This window comes from Crocodylus siamensis, chromosome 2 (genome assembly GCF_052110815.1).
Source record: "Crocodylus siamensis isolate JL-2025a chromosome 2, ASM5211081v1, whole genome shotgun sequence".
In the NCBI taxonomy this organism is placed as follows: Eukaryota; Metazoa; Chordata; order Crocodylia; family Crocodylidae; genus Crocodylus; species Crocodylus siamensis.
This window is the reverse complement of record NC_143396.1, coordinates 145,029,384-145,046,256: the sequence shown is the minus strand read 5'-3', so window position 1 is coordinate 145,046,256 and position 16,873 is coordinate 145,029,384. Positions and strand designations below refer to the sequence as shown.

At 43.0% G+C, this 16,873-nt stretch overlaps 1 protein-coding gene across 3 annotated transcripts in view; it reads right to left on the bottom strand.

Moving 5' to 3' along the window:
- The window catches only part of AFF1 (ALF transcription elongation factor 1), a 204,397-nt gene that overhangs the window by 15,837 nt on the left and 171,687 nt on the right, over window positions 1-16,873 (bottom strand). For all 3 annotated transcript variants that reach the window (XM_090037027.1, XM_090037026.1, XM_090037028.1), the window contains 6 exons: window positions 15,091-15,145; window positions 14,931-14,968; window positions 13,425-13,581; window positions 9,833-10,753; window positions 5,611-5,708; window positions 1,196-1,445 (listed from right to left, as the gene is read on the bottom strand). In XM_090037027.1, coding sequence (XP_089893153.1) covers window positions 1,196-1,445; window positions 5,611-5,708; window positions 9,833-10,753; window positions 13,425-13,581; window positions 14,931-14,968; window positions 15,091-15,145 — 1,519 coding nt within the window. The remainder of the gene's footprint in view (window positions 1-1,195; window positions 1,446-5,610; window positions 5,709-9,832; window positions 10,754-13,424; window positions 13,582-14,930; window positions 14,969-15,090; window positions 15,146-16,873) is intronic.

Genomic DNA, 16,873 nt, shown 5'->3' with positions numbered 1-16,873 from the left:
AGGATTGCGTTTAGCAAGACAATGACCTAGTAAGCTAAGGCAGCACGAAGGCTACTAACAATACTTTTCCTGGCCTCTAGCAAAGCCAGGTACTAATAAGACCAATTCAAGTGATTTAATCACACCTTCTCACTGGGGGAACATGGGGGGTGGGGGAGGGGGAAGAAGGGGGCAGCAGCTGAAATAGCAGAAGGTAAGTTACCAATGGGAATTCCAGAAAAAAAAACACAGAGCTAAAATGCAAATGTAAAACTGGCTATGGAAATTCCCCAAACTTTCTGAAAATAAAATGAACCAGGACCACACACAAACAAACTGCAAGGTAATTGGACTTTATAACCCAAGACTCATGAACTCTCCTGTGAAACATTAATTTTAAAAGTAATGACGATTACTACAAGTCCAGAGCCTAAATGACAGCAAGACTTGCTTTTAAAAGTGACCAAAAGTCTTTTTTTTCCAGTGTACTGATTCTGGATACATAAACTGCACCCACATTACCAAAAATGAAATTGGGGAGCCTTAAAAACAGGGCCATGACTTAAAATGTGATCCTCTTACCTATCTTTTAAATCTATTCATTCTCCTTTGTATTTGATCCCTGGCTGGGTAAAAGTAGGCAGGAAAATTCATGGGTGGCATCAGGTTAAAAAACCTTAAACATTACACAATGTCCTGGGCCTGATCCAATGCCTCCCAAAAGCAATGAAATGACTCCCCAACTTTGCATCAGGCCAGGTGAACATCTGAGGCTGTTAAAGAGTGGAGTCTCAATCAGCATATATCCCTCCTAAAAAGGCATTTTTGTGAATTTTTCATAGTAAAAATTCACATAGTAATTAAAGACCCGTGGCAAATTAATGCTTTTTGTGAACTAGCAAGTGAAAAACATAAAAGCAAAGATGTTGCAGCATAAAGCAATCAAGTAGTATACTTCCTGAAATAATGAAGTTTCAATAAACAGAACTCACTCCAGGCTCTGCTTTTATACCTTTCTGGAAAGGACTAAGATTTGAGTTAGCAAGATTCTGCTACATAAGGTCATAGAAACCAGGTAATAAAAAAATGTGTTTCTAAAAGCCCATTCAGAGGGCTTCAGAATCACTGCAGTCCTTTAACATTCGAAAAGCCGAAGAGACCTGCAATGCCCCCACTGTTAGCAGGAAATCTTCTCCCATTAACAGATTTCACCTACTTTGTTGCTCTTGGAGTATTCATAATGCTTCTCCTCCACTTTCTTGTGTTTAAAGGAAGAAGGATCCTTGTGGTTGCTCTTGCTCTTGGCAGTGCTGTTGATTGTGGCAGGCAGTTGGCAACAGGCATTACACTCATTGTTGTGCCTCTTCTGTGCCATCTTGGCCGGCTTCTGTGCAGGAGACACTGGTGGTAGTGGCGGCAGCAACAGGAGATCTTTCTTCTGAACTTCATAGGAACATTTCGATACTCTGGAGATGGGAAATGAACTTATCACTTGGGATATACTTGGTGTGTATTATAGGGTTTTTGAGAAAATTAAATTATATGGTGCAATGATTATGTTTATTCAGCTGGAGATGCAGGGCATGTGAGATGACTAACAGAATGGATCCACAAAAAGCAAGAGGAAACTTTAGGGACTTTCTGGTGATACAAAGAACACACCTTCCACTGTCAACAAGATGCAGAAGATGACTTTTGAAACAAGGACAGAGAAAATCTCAGATTGGTAATTAAACGAAAAATTTTACAAGTGAACAATTTGGAATTTAAAAGTAACACACTCCTCAAAACACAGCCATCTTCCTCCCCTTCCTTCACTCTCCAGGGATATCTACAATTAAGAGACTTGTATCTTTATGAAAGGATGCCCTGACCAGTGCACACTACTATTGCATGTTGCTTATTTGAAGTGATTTACTTCTCTAATTTAGCAGTATGCATATTTATCACTTGAAATCATCTCCTATTACATGAGTTGAGAGAATTAAACTGAATGCTCTAAAGACTAGCCAATTAAGTTACCTCACACAAAACTGCTGAGATGGAGATTTTCATCTGAGTTTTGTTTCTCAGTCAAGTTGCCTTTTAAGTAGTTTACAAAATGCTGTGATCATCATGGCCCAGATAATCAGAAAACTCAGGCAGTTGCACGCTACTCCTACAATGCAAAGCAGTTACACATCTCACTTGTGTAAATGCTTAAGTTGGATTTGCAGCTTCTTTAAGTTGCCAAAATGGCACAAAGTGTCTAAACCAGAGATTTTCAAACAGGGTGCCAAGGCACCCTGGGGGGTACCTTTAGAGCTTTTCAGAGGTGTCACTCAATGTTAGCACAAGCCAACAATTTCAAATAAGAATCCATAGTGTTAAAAAAATTATAAACTAATGATCTTTGAGTTCTTTGCCATAGAGAAGTTGCTGTATTCTTTTTCCATAGTCAGAAAATGAATGAAAACCAACTAAGAGCTGGCATTTTTCTGGGGTGGCCTAAGCCCAACTAGAGGTGCCTTAAGCTGCTAGAGATTTGGTGCAACAGGCTCCCTGCCAATTAACCCTGCCAAGTAAGTGGGTAGTTGCATGAAGCATTAGCAATAGAATAAAAGAACCCTACCACCATGCCATAATCTGAGTTGCTAAAGGCAGATCCAACAGGCACTTCAGTTATCATGCTGGGCGCTAGGGGAAAAATAAATTTTTGGTCATCAGTGCCACCAGGATTCCAGTAGTCACAGAACATTGGATAAAAGATGCACATCTTGCCCTCTTAATGAAAAGAAGGACAAACTACTCCTATACTAAAAAGCACATCTATTCAGTGGATTAAGCACTGGCTAGAACATGCTCCTTTAAGTACCACTAGTGACCAGGCACAGGCAGGGCCGTCCCCGGGGGAGGGGTGAATCAGGGCAACTGCCCCAGACCCCACAGAGCTGGACAGAGCAGCCGCAGCAACTCTGTGCTGCTGTTGGCTTCACATCTGGCCACTTGGCGCACCCCCCGCCCCAGCTTCATAGTTTCATAGTAGCTAGAGTTGGAAGGGACCTAGGTAGATCATCTAGTCCGACCCCCTGCCTTGGCAGGAAAGAGCACCGGGGTCAGATGACCCCGGCAAGGTGCTCATCTAACTTCCTTTTAAAAATCCCCAGGCTAGGAGCCTGCACCACTTCCCCTGGAAGCCGGTTCCAGGCCCTAGCCGCCCTGACTGTGAAGTAGCGCCTCCTAATATCTAATCTAAACCTACCCTCCGCCAGCTTGTGACCGTTATTCCTGGTCACTCCTGGCAGCACACGGGGGAACAGGGACTCCCCCAGTACCTGCTGATCCCCCCTGACCAGTTTGTAGCAGGCCACAAGGTCCCCCCTTAACCTTCTCTTGTGGAGACTAAACAGGTTCAGGTCCCGTAGCCTCTCCTCATAAGGCCTGCCCTGCTGACCCCTGATCATACGAGTGGCCCTCCTCTGTACTCTTTCCATATCGTCCACGTCCCTCTTGAAGTGTGGCGCCCAGAACTGGACGCAGTACTCCAGCTGCGGCCTGACCAGTGCCGCATAGAGGGGGAGGATCACCTCCCTGGACCTGCTCGAGATGCATCTGTGGATGCATGACAGAGTACGGTTGGCCTTCTTGACTGCCTCCCCACACTGCTGGCCCATGTTCATCGTGGAGTCAATGACGACTCCAAGATCCTTTTCCGTCTCCGTGCTGGCAAGAGGGGAGTTCCCCAACCTGTAAGTGTGGTGCCGGTTCTTCCTCCCCATGTGCAACACCTTGCACTTATCAGTGTTAAACCCCATCCTATTCTCATCCGCCCACCGTTGCAACCTGTCAAGGTCAGCTTGTAGCCTATTGCACCCTTCTAGTGCACCCACATCCCCCCACATCTTAGTGTCATCAGCAAACTTGAACAGGGTGCTTTCTACCCCCTCATCCAAGTCACTGATGAAGATGTTGAACAGTGCGGGCCCGAGGACCGAGCCCTGCGGAACCCCGCTGCCCACGTCCTTCCAGGTCGAGAAGAACCCATCCACTACCACCCTCTGGGTGCGGCCCTCCAACCAGTTAGCTTCCTCGCATCTGGGGGCAGGGCCCTGCACAGGCTGATTTGCCCTGGTCCCTACACCCTGCTCCAGTCATCTCTGGGCACAGGCAAGAAAAAAAAGACACTGCACCATCTGGGTCTCATTATAGCAAGAGAGTTGCTGCTCGGTCTCTCCGCTGATGACCTCATGGCTCATGTCTCCTTACTGGCTCACACGTGCCAAGTGGGACACGTAGCTGCTTAAAATAGATGATCAGTCACCACCACTAGCTGTGACCTAAGACAGGAAGGAGTCAGACCACGCTAAGCAGACACTGCCTTCCCACCCAAGCTCTGAAGGCAAGTTGCCAAAATCTCACAGTTGATGACATCAAAGGTAGCAGCTGAATCAGATCTATCAGCATGCACACCTGATTCTTGTCCATCACTAACAGATCATCAACTAACAAGACAAGCACAGTTGGCACTAATCAGAAGCTGCTAAAAAAATAGAAACATCAAGGAAATCAGGAGACTTGATGAGTGAGGCTTCTTCACTACACTAAACCTTCTCAAGCAGAAGGCTATGAAATCAGCTCAGCACAGCTTCCAAAGAATGAAAACAAATGCCGAGTCTGAGAGGTAGGGGACAGCAAGAAAAGAGACCCAAAAAAAAAAAAAAAAAAAATCGGATAAAAGTTGGGAAAAAAAAGATATTTTTATATTTCACCCTGAAAGATCCCAAAGTGCTTGAATTATTACACAAAATAAACATATAGTTCATGTACCAAGACATTCAGCCACCTTGGGTGATAGACAGCAGCAGTTTCTTAGCAGAAACTACAGTACACCACAGTTTAGAAAAGACTAAATGCCACCCTTTTCTGGAGGGAATAAGGTAAGCTTCCCACACAACAGCTGCAACTGGGAAACCAGATTTGCAAAGATTCCTCAGGAATGTTAATAACTTTGTGTTGTTCAGGATCATAATATTATTATTTGTACCCCATCAGAAAGATGGCAATTCCACTGAAATTACACAGGGACATTGGTTATGCACAGCTTGAGAGGGAAGAGCATCATGCCCTGAAAGGCCAGAAGAATTTCCTGCAGTAGTTCTGGGTCCCTTGAGCCATGCACTATTTAGACTTAGAATGGCGGCTCTGGCTGCTGGGTGAGGGAGGGAAGTTATCCATTTCAACATGTAAACATGAAAGACTTGGTTCTGATCTCAGGCTGATGTAAATCAGTAATAATTATGCTGTCAAGGACACACTGAAGTCAGCAGTGTGTCATCAGTGAGAGAGGAAAAGTCAACCCTAGAACTTCTCTTCATGAAGGATTAGTACCATAAGGAGAGGAAAACAGGTATGCTGTCAATAGTAACTGGATCGTCAATAAAAAATGTAAATAAATGAAAGTTTCTTTAGCTGCCTTGTGGATTCCAGGCCAAAAAACATAAATTTACACCAAACTAAGTTTCACATAACACACTGTATTACATAAACCCACAGTTGAAGGGAGGAGAGAGGAAAGAATTCCTCATCCAAACCTTTTTAAAGAAAGAACTCAGTTTCACATATTGTGTTGGCATCTTCCTTCTCTATACTCACTTCATTTTACTGGAGTCTTTGTCACCTGAAGCTTGCAATGATTTGGTTTCTTTCTCCGACTTGATTTTTTTCCTATCAGTTTCTTTCTCTACGTTTCCCTGTTAACAGAAAATTCATCACTTAGGCTCTAAAAACATGTGTAAAAAGCAAGCTTGTGTAGCTAAATATGATTCATTAGTCTTTAAAAAAAAGAAGAAACTGGGAATAAAAACACACAGCCCTAGAGCACATTATTAATCTAAATTTCTGCTTTGCTGAAAAGGATCCCAAATGGGATTGTCTCATTTTGCAAGATAGATTTATTTTGGTAGATGAAATAGCAATACTGAACATCTCTCATCAATCCCACTCCAGAAGCAAGCAAGTATTTTTTAACGTACCCCACTGAACACTAGTATTTCAGATCTACTGGTGGTGTCTTACTTCTAATTAATATGAATCGGACAAAAGCACAGAAAGGCTGAAGCACATTAAAATTCCTTCTGGCAAAGTCATCAATGGTAAGTGATTGTGTTTTGCGATATGCTTTGTTTGCCAAAAGGAAAAAAAAATAGCATACCTGAGAATTAAACAACACGTGGATTACCCAAGGTCATTTTAACATGAATCAGGTACAGGGGGAATTTTTTTTTTAAATAGTTGGAATAATTGTTCATATGCTTCCCCCAGGAAACTACCAGCATCTCAGACAGATACACAAATATGACCAGGTAAATAAAGCTTTAAAATGCATATTCAACTCCTATGGAACAAAGTATTTGTATATATTTATCAAAATCTCAGCCTAACAGGGTGAAACATTAATATTTTTTAAAAAGAAATATTGTAACATTTAAATGTATTCAAGCAACCTGACCCATAGAGATATCAGTGCCAGCAATGTGCATCCAAGAAGGCCCCTCTAAATGTTTGCCTACAGTGCAGTCTCCACAGCTCATGTTGACATGACTAAAAAAGTTCTAAACTAGTTCATCCAGGTGCTGGTATCTACGGTAGCCCAAAGCAACAGAGAACTCAGTGTGAGTTGCAAAACTTGCCTGAGACTTGGGGTAAATTCCCAGAAAGACAGAGGCCACACTGAGATCTCTCTGCTATGGCTACCCTGTTCACAGGGTGTGTCTGACTGCAATGCAGATATAGCCTGAGAAGGTGAGATGTCACCCTGCAAAGGGCCTGATCCTGTGAGCTGCCAAGTGCACTTAAATTTATATTGTCCACAAAAGATGTCAATTTGAGACGTGTAGCATCTCAACGCCATGGAGACAAAGCAATATGTGCATCTCCACATAATTTTAAAATCAAACGTAATATGAAACCTTCAACCTCCTGTGCCATAGGCACAGATGTCATTCCCCAACATGCTTGAGAATTTTTCAGCCTGTCCCAGTAAAATTGAGCAAACATCTGAAAAAAGCCAGTCTTCCCCTCTTCTACAGATTACTAGTCCTCCTCACCCTGAGGGCCTTTCTCCATTGGATAGTGCCTGTGCTGAAATCCAAATGTGGGTGTACAACTATGACTAGCTTTCAACTAGCTGGTTGGGTACTGGTAGAATCATAGAAAGTTTGGGTTGGAAGGGACCTCAGGAGGTCATCTAGTCCAACCCCCTGGTCAAAGTAGGCCCAGCCCCAGCTAGATCATCCCAACCAAAGCTTTGTCCAGCCAGGTTTTGAAAACCCTCAAGGATGAAGCATCCACCACCTCTCTGGGTAACCTGTCCAGTGTTTTACTGCCCTCTTAGTGAGAAAATTCTTCCTAATACTTAACCTAAACTTCCCTTGCTGAAGCTTGAAACCATTGCTCCTTGTTCTGTCATCTGCCACTCAGAATAGCCTAGCTCCATCCTCTTTTGAACCACCCTTCAGGTAGCTGAAGGCTGCTATTATGTCTCTAGACTAAATAAGTCCAGTTTCCTCAGCCTTTCCTCATAAGTCATGTCCCCCAGCCCCCTCACCATTTTTGTCACCCTTCACCGGACTCTCTCCAATTTCTCCACATCCTTTCTGTAGCGGGGAGCTCAAAACTGAACACAGTACTCCAAATGTAGCCTCGCCACTGCTGAATAGAGGGGAATAATCACTTCCCTTGACCTGCTAGCAACACGCCTACCAGTGCAGCCCAGGATGCTGTTAGCCTTCTTGGTAACTACAGCAGTGTGGCACACAGAGCATGGAGCTCAGGATGGGTGAGCTGCCTGGGCACTTAGCCCGAGTCCTGGGAAGGTTTCACAGTCACACAGGACACCTTGCTTCCGTAGTCAGGTACTGCTGTTTGAGCTAGTTTAGCGCTACACAGGGCACATCTCCACAAGCTATGTTTGCCCCTTTGGACTGCAGTACATAGCATCTAGTAATGCATCTCTTTGGTGGGGGGCAAGAGATGAAGGAACACATTTAACACCCTATCCCTCCCTCCTCTCTCTACAAGACAATGCCTGCTAAACTCTCTCCAGGTTTTCTGCCATTTCTCATAGCCTTCCCTATTGCTGTGGGCCCTCCCTCTCAAAAGAGAGTAGTCAATCCTCCCCCATAGAAGGAATGTGTTAACTGGCTCAGAAACAGTAGAGTTTAAAAAAAACCTGCAACCTCATAATTCACCCTTAACTGGTGGAACAATAACAAATCCAGAGTTGTCTGAAGAGTGAGAAGCAACCCTGGACCAAAAATAGGGACAGGGCCTGAAATAGCTACAACAAATATACTCCGCACATGTACTCCTTGTGGATACTACAGTCAATTAACTGCACGTACCTTGCAGTCATCTGGCACTCACACATGATCCAGTGTGCCTTTCAAGAACTGGCACTCAGAGAAAGTAAGGGAACTACTGCTACCACTACTCCTACTTCAGCTGAAGGGTCTGTCCATTAGCTCATTAACTGTTCAATACTCAGGCTTCTTTAGCATAAGAGCCAGTGTTAAGCTCTATCTATTTGTACATTTCTAAGGTTAGATGTAGTATTAGAAGTTAACTTTCTGTTTTTAAGTCCAAACAACAGCTAGACAAGTTCCATGATTGTATTCAGGAACCCTTCCATCTATTACCAAAACACTCACAAGCGCTTCTTAATGGAACACAAGTCGGGCCTATGGCCAGTCTATGCACTACTTTTTTTATAATCTTTTAAATTACAGGTGTGATTTTTTTTTAACTCAGTTACTGGTACAGCCCTGAAAGTAGATGACAATACAATACAGCGTCTTCCAGTTTGTGCAGTGTAAACACCTTCACGCTGGTACAACGGAATCTGCTCTGATGGGGCTGGATGACCTAAACTAGGGGTAGGCAACGTTTTTTGGCTGAAGTGCCAAAAAACCCCACAATGTCTACCTTGGAAAGTGCCAGAGTGCCGACATGCCGGAGCCCAGAACAGCTGTTTGCAGCTGGTCCACAGAGTCCGGTCTACTTGCAGCTGGGCTTGCAGCCTCCCAGCTGCCTACTGGGAACAGCCTGGGCTCTGTGATTGGCAGCAGCTGATTAAGCTGGTGGTGGTGTGCCGAGCAAAATTGCCTTGCATGCCATGCTTGGCATGTGTGCCGGGGGTTGCTGACCCCTGACCTAAACTGTACTGGTATCAATTAAAGAGGTACAACTTGTGTAAGGCACCCCTCTCTGCTGAACTACTGAAGATTTCACTTTAAGCATCCACACAAATAGGAAAGAGGGGTGTTCTGAAGTAAATACGAACAGCCTTACAAGGATGAACAACACAACACAAGGAAGCATTTCAAACACTATGCTACTTGCAGCAAAAGAGCACTTCAGCCTTCTCTACTTCCAGTACTGCTTTGTGGCTAAGTTCACTGAAAGTGGAAGCAATTTAAAAGAGGGATCAGCAAACTTGCCTGCAGGGGACATTCATAGACCTGGTTTAATGCTCTTCCAGTTTCTTTCAACATGTACTGAAAAACACCCTTTTTCAAGAGCAAAATTTGCACACCTTTCAACTTTTGCATGCCTTTTCTAAAAAAAAAAAGCAAAATATTAACATTTTATTAGAAAAATCATCAAATTCCTATTTGCTGAATAACTATCTGGATCCTTCTCAATTTTTACCAGGTCCGGAGGAAAACGTGAAAAAATCTCAATTCAAACTTTGTGAAACTGAAATCAATTCCAACTGTTAGTAAGTTTCTCAGGCAGTTCCACATTCTTAGTCCACTCAATAACCTTTCCAATGTAATGAGAAATCCCCCTATCCCAACTGTCCCCCACCTCTCACCTTCCTCTTAAGAGGCTTGTTAGGAGTTTCTGTGCTTTTCTTTTCCAAATCCCGCTTCCTTGCACTTGAGAGTGCTTTTCCCTCAAGCTTTTTCGGGTGGTTCCCCTTCCCAGGTGGTTGAGGGACCCTTGTAAGGAGAGCAAGCTCAATTTTGACAACAAGAGCATGAGGGGTTATGAAGTCTCTCAGAGGTGATAACTTCTTATCCCTGATAGGCAAAAGAAATTTGTTTCTATGAAAGTCCTCTCTGACCACAATGGTAGACTTATTGCCACTAGTCCTGGTGTGAGTTGTGCTCTGGGTTTGAGCTAAGGGGCTGAGAGGGAAATGCTCTGGGACATTGCCAGTCAAAGCATCTTTCACAGGCTTTGGGTCCAAAAATGGTTTAGAGGCTGCTTGATGTTGCTTGTGCTTTTTCTTTTCAGAGGACTCTTTGACCGTAGTCTTGGAGTCCTTTTTATCACTGGATTTTGGCCTCCCTTTCGTTTTTACTTTTGGCTTGTCCCTGGAAGACTGGTCTTTAACCTCGTATGGACCAGGCTCACTTTCCACTTTCAGGCCTCCCTTCGGTTCCTCCTGCAGTGGTATCTTGCTGGGCTTCTTGGTACCAACTGTCTGCCTCTGAGAAGGCCCCTCAGCATGTGTGGGAGACTTCTGGCAATTCCGTTTGGTAGGAAGGTGGCCCTCCAGTGGAGCCCTGGCTGCTTTGCTGGAGTTTTTGGGATGAAGCTCCTTTGATCCAGAACACTCATGAGTGGAGCTGTTGCTGCTGCTGCGGCTGCTCCCCTTCCCCTGACCTTTGCTCTCAAGGTGACTGTGTGAATGGACCACCTCGCTGAGGTTCTCAGTTGCTGCTGTCGGTGGGTTCACCTTGGTTAGCCAGTTGTCCAGCTGCCATTTATTTGATGTTGGTGGCTCAGGCTGTGGGGGAAAGGGGTGGGGAGGAAAGAAAGAAAGGCTTCAGGGATTTTATTCATATTTGCAGGCCAGATCTCCCAGATACACTCAAAACCTATGAAGTGTTTGCCCTTTCTATGAAAGGCACTGATCATGAAAGAGATTATATTCATAGGTTCATACGAAACATGCAATGGAGAAAAAAATCCTCTCTTTTGCACAGGGCCAATCTGACAATTCACAAAGAAATTCTGGTCCTCAATTATCTTAATTTTTCACGTGAAAGTTTGGCCCAGTCTTACTCTGTAACAGAAGTACCTTTATCACCTGATGGCAGGGTGCTACTAACACAACAGAATCAAAGACAGAAATTTTAAAGTTCTCTTGAACCTACACAAAAAGATACTTCTATCACTATCCCTCTTTTGGATGTCTAAGTCTGTATTTTGTATTTATATGTTGGAATGGTGAAACAAGTGAAACACGTGGGCCCCAAAAGTTATAAAAAACACAAACTTTGGCCAAGAAATTTATACATCAGAAAATATAAAATAAAAATATTTTTGCCTCTCGCCCACTAAAGTTTTCCAGTTGCCAGTGGCCTGCAGATGCATTCTAGCAGCTGGACACTAGAACATAAATAGGCTTTCAAACTCTTTTTTTTAAGCCATACACCTTGTGCCAGGGAAGAGCACCCTACAACACTTTAGGTATCTCCTAGATTAGGTAAATCCTCACGAGCCAGATCTACTAGGCTAAAGTCTGCTTTGTTCTAAAAAACCTCTGTAAAGCAGGATATTTTCCACACAGAGAGACATGTTCTTAACTCAAGTTAAAAGTATAGTGAAGACAAAGCAGTCTGTCATCTGAACACAGGTCTTGTAGGCAGAATTAAGTGTCAGGTTCTGCTATAGCCTATCTGCAGTCTAAATACAAGCCAGCAAAGTGCCTTTGTCTTCACCAAGATTTTAAGTCAAGTTTGCTAATTTGAGGTAAATTCTCCCTGCCCTCCCCATACTGATGACATGTCCACAGACTAACAGTCTTACAGCTGGGTTCAAAATATTTGTATGCCCTAGACTGGCATCCTACCCATTGTCAGCTCTCTCACATGCATGCAATTCACCTCTTTAATATAGATTCTCATTCATTTTTCCAACCATTTTAGAAAAGCTAATAAGAGGTCTTCAAGCACTCACTTTTGCCTGTGCTGGAATTTTTTATATTTCTTCACCAAGTAAAATGTTCTAACCTATTCTCTGTTTATCCTGAAAGATGCTGGCAGTAAGAAGCCAGTTAGGAACCAAAGGAGTTATTCCCATTGGCTGGTTAAAGCTATTTTTTTTCTCTTTCCCATCAACTTTTAAATGTGAAAACAAGCTAGGTATGTTTGCATAAAGGAATAAAAGTATAACATTTTACCTCCTTCAAAAGGCATCCAAAACTTTACTCAAATGAAACCTGCAACTGATCAATAAATTTGAGAAGTAGGGGTTATGTCTCATAGGGGTGGTGTCAAAAGACCTATTGCTTTTGTGCTTCCCATGCTTTCTGGCACTAGCAAGCCTCAGTAAACCTTATGATCAAATAACCTACCTCTGCATGTGCTTCTAACAGTTATAATACAAGACAGAAAATTGAAGGATGGGGCAAGGAGAGAAAAACTGAAAAACAATTAAGTATATACACTGCTACTGAATCCCTCTGAATCAAATAGAGAAAATGTAAAATTGTATCTTTCCAGCTATTAATGTAGGAGCACTTTGCAGTTGTTTCTTTCTCTGTTTTCCCTCCACACCAGAGCAGGAGAGAGACAGCAAGACACCTTGCTCCTATGACATGTTGCCCACAGCATAGCATCATGTCCAGTGCTTAACTAGGATGCAGAAAACACATTTTCATTTCTGAAGTGATTTTTTTTAATGCATCTGGTCTCAGTTATGAAACTATAAAGCATTATCTGGAGTTTTGTTAGTTTGGTTTCCCAACTAAGTCAATAAGGCCTCCAAAGCACTAGCATGGCAGTAACTGAGCCCAACTCAACGAGCAGCAAGTCCAGTCACATTCCAGTGGAACCTTCCTACAGGTCTGGTCACTTCAGATGCAGTCGAAAGAGAATTTTCTCTCATCATTTGCATGCTATCCCGCATTTTCTTTAAAAAGGAATTGAGCTACTCTAAAAGGGACTGACCGACCGCATTTTAAATGGCAGAAACTGTCAGGGCTGCTCACAATTTAAGTTTCCACAGTAATTACATACTCAGAGACGGGCCTGAGCCCCCACAGAAAGTACTGATCCACCCCTGCCCAAAGTTCAAGTGCAAGCTCTGCCCTCTCTTTGTTTCTATCCATTACTTTCAAGTAGGGAGGGAGGGGGGAAAGAAATATTGCATGAAATTCCTTATGGGAAAGAAAGAGAGAGGCAAAGACTTTAAAACACACTTTCTAAATCCCAATTAGACAGTTACTAAGTCCTATTTCATTAATGAGCTTTGAAAGTTGAACAGAAAAAAAGTGTTTATGGAAGTAGTGTGGAAAGTAATGGATGCCTGCACTATAAGGTGATGACAGTCTGTCCCAGGCCCTGGAAGCATGTTGGTATCCAGTCAGCAAGAAGCCTGAAGCAAAAAGCTTTGTTAAGCTCCCCATATGTCATGTGCAATCACTTCACAGGCACTCACAACAGACACAGTACCTCAGGCACTAAAGTTCTTGGTGGCTCATTTGCTTCACTGTCACTCGAACTGCTCTCACTGTCTGAGTCTGAAGAGCTGTCTGAGTCACTGGTGCTCCCTGATTCTGCACTGCTGGAATGTGCTGATGCCACGCTCTCAGGCTGTGATTGTGGGGCACTGAAAAGCAATTGGGAGATAAAATTAGAAAGCAACCATGGGTGAGGGTGTTATTTTTTTTGCAGTGACATGATAGCATTCAGAATTAAAACAACTAAGTTATGTTTTGGCATTGGTGGGGAAGGGTAGAAAGCAGAAGGAATTCATTACCATACTTAAAAGAAAAGCAGAGGATCCAAAGCCTCTTGAGATACACTCATCCCCAGCCAGATTTTGACCTGCTCCATTAACAGGTTGTAAAGATGTATTTATTTATGGGGCTGTCTACCAAAAGCAAAAAGCTGTCAGAGGCTTTTAAAGTCTATTTCTCTGAAAAACCAATCCTCATTGGGATAGATGCCAATTACACAGCAAAAAGCAAGCAGCAGAAAATCAGTTTTTTTGAAAGGGCCCTCTCACTGCCATAGCTCCCTCCAGTTTCCTTTACTTCAGCAGCATAACTAAACTGAACTGCCAGTCAAAATAATAGCTGTGCTATGCTGGTGCATCATCCAGAACACGCATGCTGCAGTGCTCTTTCCTGAAATGTGCTTGATACAGAACTGTAGAAAGCTGAGTAGAAACTGGGACTTAAAAGCACAAACACATTTTGGAAAGGGGCTAAAAGATTATGGTTCTGACAAAATTATGGTTCTGATTTAAGAAAGCCCTTTCCCATGTCAACATCAATTTGCCTGCAACTTAGGCAAACACTTTTCTTGTTGATCTAGACTCATACTGTGAGAAAACTACATTTTAAGGGAACTCCCAGAGCAAAACTTATCATCAGTGCCAAAAACTAGCAAGGCCCCTGTGCAAGTCTTACTTTGTAGACTATTACCCTTTTCTTGGAGGATAAAATTATGAGCCAAAAATGTGGTCTATATTTATGCACTTTCCACTTCGGAAAGTTCTGGGCTTGGATTTGTTTTTTTCTGGGTGGGGGGAGCACATGCCCATTTATTTCTCCTTGAATAATGCTGCTGATAAGCAATACCCTGATGAGTGAAAATCAGATATGTGCATTACGCATCAAGTCAGCTCAAGGAAGAAACCATATGGATACAGGACTGGGAAAAAGGCAAGATTTGGCACATCATCTATTTATCCAACTTCAAGTCATGCTCATATTTTAGTATTTTAGCTTACAAACAACCCACATTGCCTAAGCCATATTTCATGCCTAGCTTTAGACAGCCAGATATAGAAGTTTGTATTTATGATAGAAATAAGCAGACTGGTGCTTAAAAGGTGCACTGCAAGCTCTCTTTGAAACATAATAGCTTTTACTTTTTCCCCATTCGCTTCTGTGTACAAACATCAGTCACATTTTTCTTTCTGTTACTCTAGTTACTTTTGGAACAGAGTACCTTGGAGGAGCAGATGAGGGAGGTGGCTTTTCAGTGACCTAAGTATTTACAAAAACAAAGAAGGAAAGGGGAAGAGGTTAAATTAAGGAGCTTAAAATAGCAGATTGCATGATTTAAAGAGACTTCAGCATGCATAGAACATAAAATGCCTAGAACTGACATGATCATCATCACTGTCTTCAGTATCGCTGAGCTGAAGGTCATTTTGTAGCATTCTGCAAGATAAAAAAACAAAAGGATCAGTGTAGGGAGCTGCACTTTAAAAGAGGACAGACCACAAGAACTGACTCTGCCCTCTGAAAGTGTGCTGCTCAGTTCTGACACCAGTCTTAGAAAAAAGCAGCAGCTTTTCAAGACTTAGCATATTCTACCACTCAGTTTCCTTATTACTTGAATAAACCACAAATATAAATGACATGGCTGAGTTTTCTCACTGTTTTTCCTCAGATGTCAAAGCGCTTTATCAAGCAGGACAGTATCAGCTGCTTCATTTTACAGATGGGAAAAAAAATGAGGCATAGAAAGGGCAAGTGACTTGCATGGGGTCACCAACCAAGACACCAGCAGATATTTGGGACATACACATTTCATCCCGAAGTGCCAACCCAGTGCTCTAAATCAGGTAGTCCACATTGCTTTCCATTACAATACAGAAGCAGTCTACTTGCACCAGAAGCAATGCAAACGAACATATGTATTCACTTAATTTTTTCTTGGACAGTAATTACTCCCATCACTGGACAGGATCTCTTTCTGCTGCTGTAGTCTCCAAATCAAAAACACACAGGTAAATGCAAAGGTCAAGCTGAACTTCTACTCCTCTCTCTCACCTACACAATAATTTTGTGCTCTTGCAAACTGCACCGCAAAACGTAACAGTTGATACAATAGAGAGATACGAGATAAAATATCAGTGGACAAATTCCACACTAACACTGCCAGGACAGGAGAATGGTTGCTTGCATGTGTCCAATAGCAGAACTTGGTCATAGATTTGTTCATAAATATGTAAATGTATACTCATAAATACATAGATGGCTACTATCACAAAGTATAATGCTCTTTGTTGTCTCACAGCTGCAAGAAGATGCTTAAAAAACGTAATTTTAAAAGAGGGAAAAAAGTGTCTTGAGGGCCCCAAAATTTTGTTTTATTCTTGATGATGTACAAGGGCAGCTGAAAGTGCTGTAAAATATTCACACACAAAACCCTTGCTAATTCAAAAGACAAGAGATGAGACAAAGCCAAGGAAATAAAGATTTTTAGTTGATTTAAAACTGTGTTTGTTTACAGCCTTTATTCAAACCAACTGCTAATGAATATTTGGGGGAAAAAGGTCTCCTTGTTAAAGGATCCATGTGACCAACACTGGCTGATGAGAAAACTCATAGTACATTTATTGAGAGACTCCCCACAAAGTTCTCTAGCAAAGCCAAGGAAACATGGATTTGAAATTCTGGCAACTGCTTAGCATATTTTTGAAAATCCTTAAGACACGACTGTCAAACTCATCCAGCCTCTGCTTCAGTCAGGGTTGGACTGTGAGGTTCCTTGTAAGTAGGATCTGGACCTACTTGCAACAGTGGGATTAGTGGCATGAGGGATCCAGACAGCTACTGTCTGCTCTGCTGCCAACATGCAGCCCCCAACAGGGCTCTGCACCCTGAACTCAGTGGTGGGCTCTACCCTTGCTTAACCCACAAATCCTGGATTTTCCCCCTGCAGCCTCTGCCCTGTGCTTCCCTCCCCTTCTTCCCCCCCTGCCACTTACCCTGAGTTGTAGCTTCAGCTCCTGCCCCACCCCAGATCACAGCACACGTTGGCTCCAGCCCCTGCCTGCCCACCCAGCCAGGAAGCAGCAGGAAGCATCTCCAGCTCCAACCCTGAGGTCAGGTAGCAAGGGGGAAGTGTTGGGGGTTAGGCTGCTCAACTCCTCGTCCACA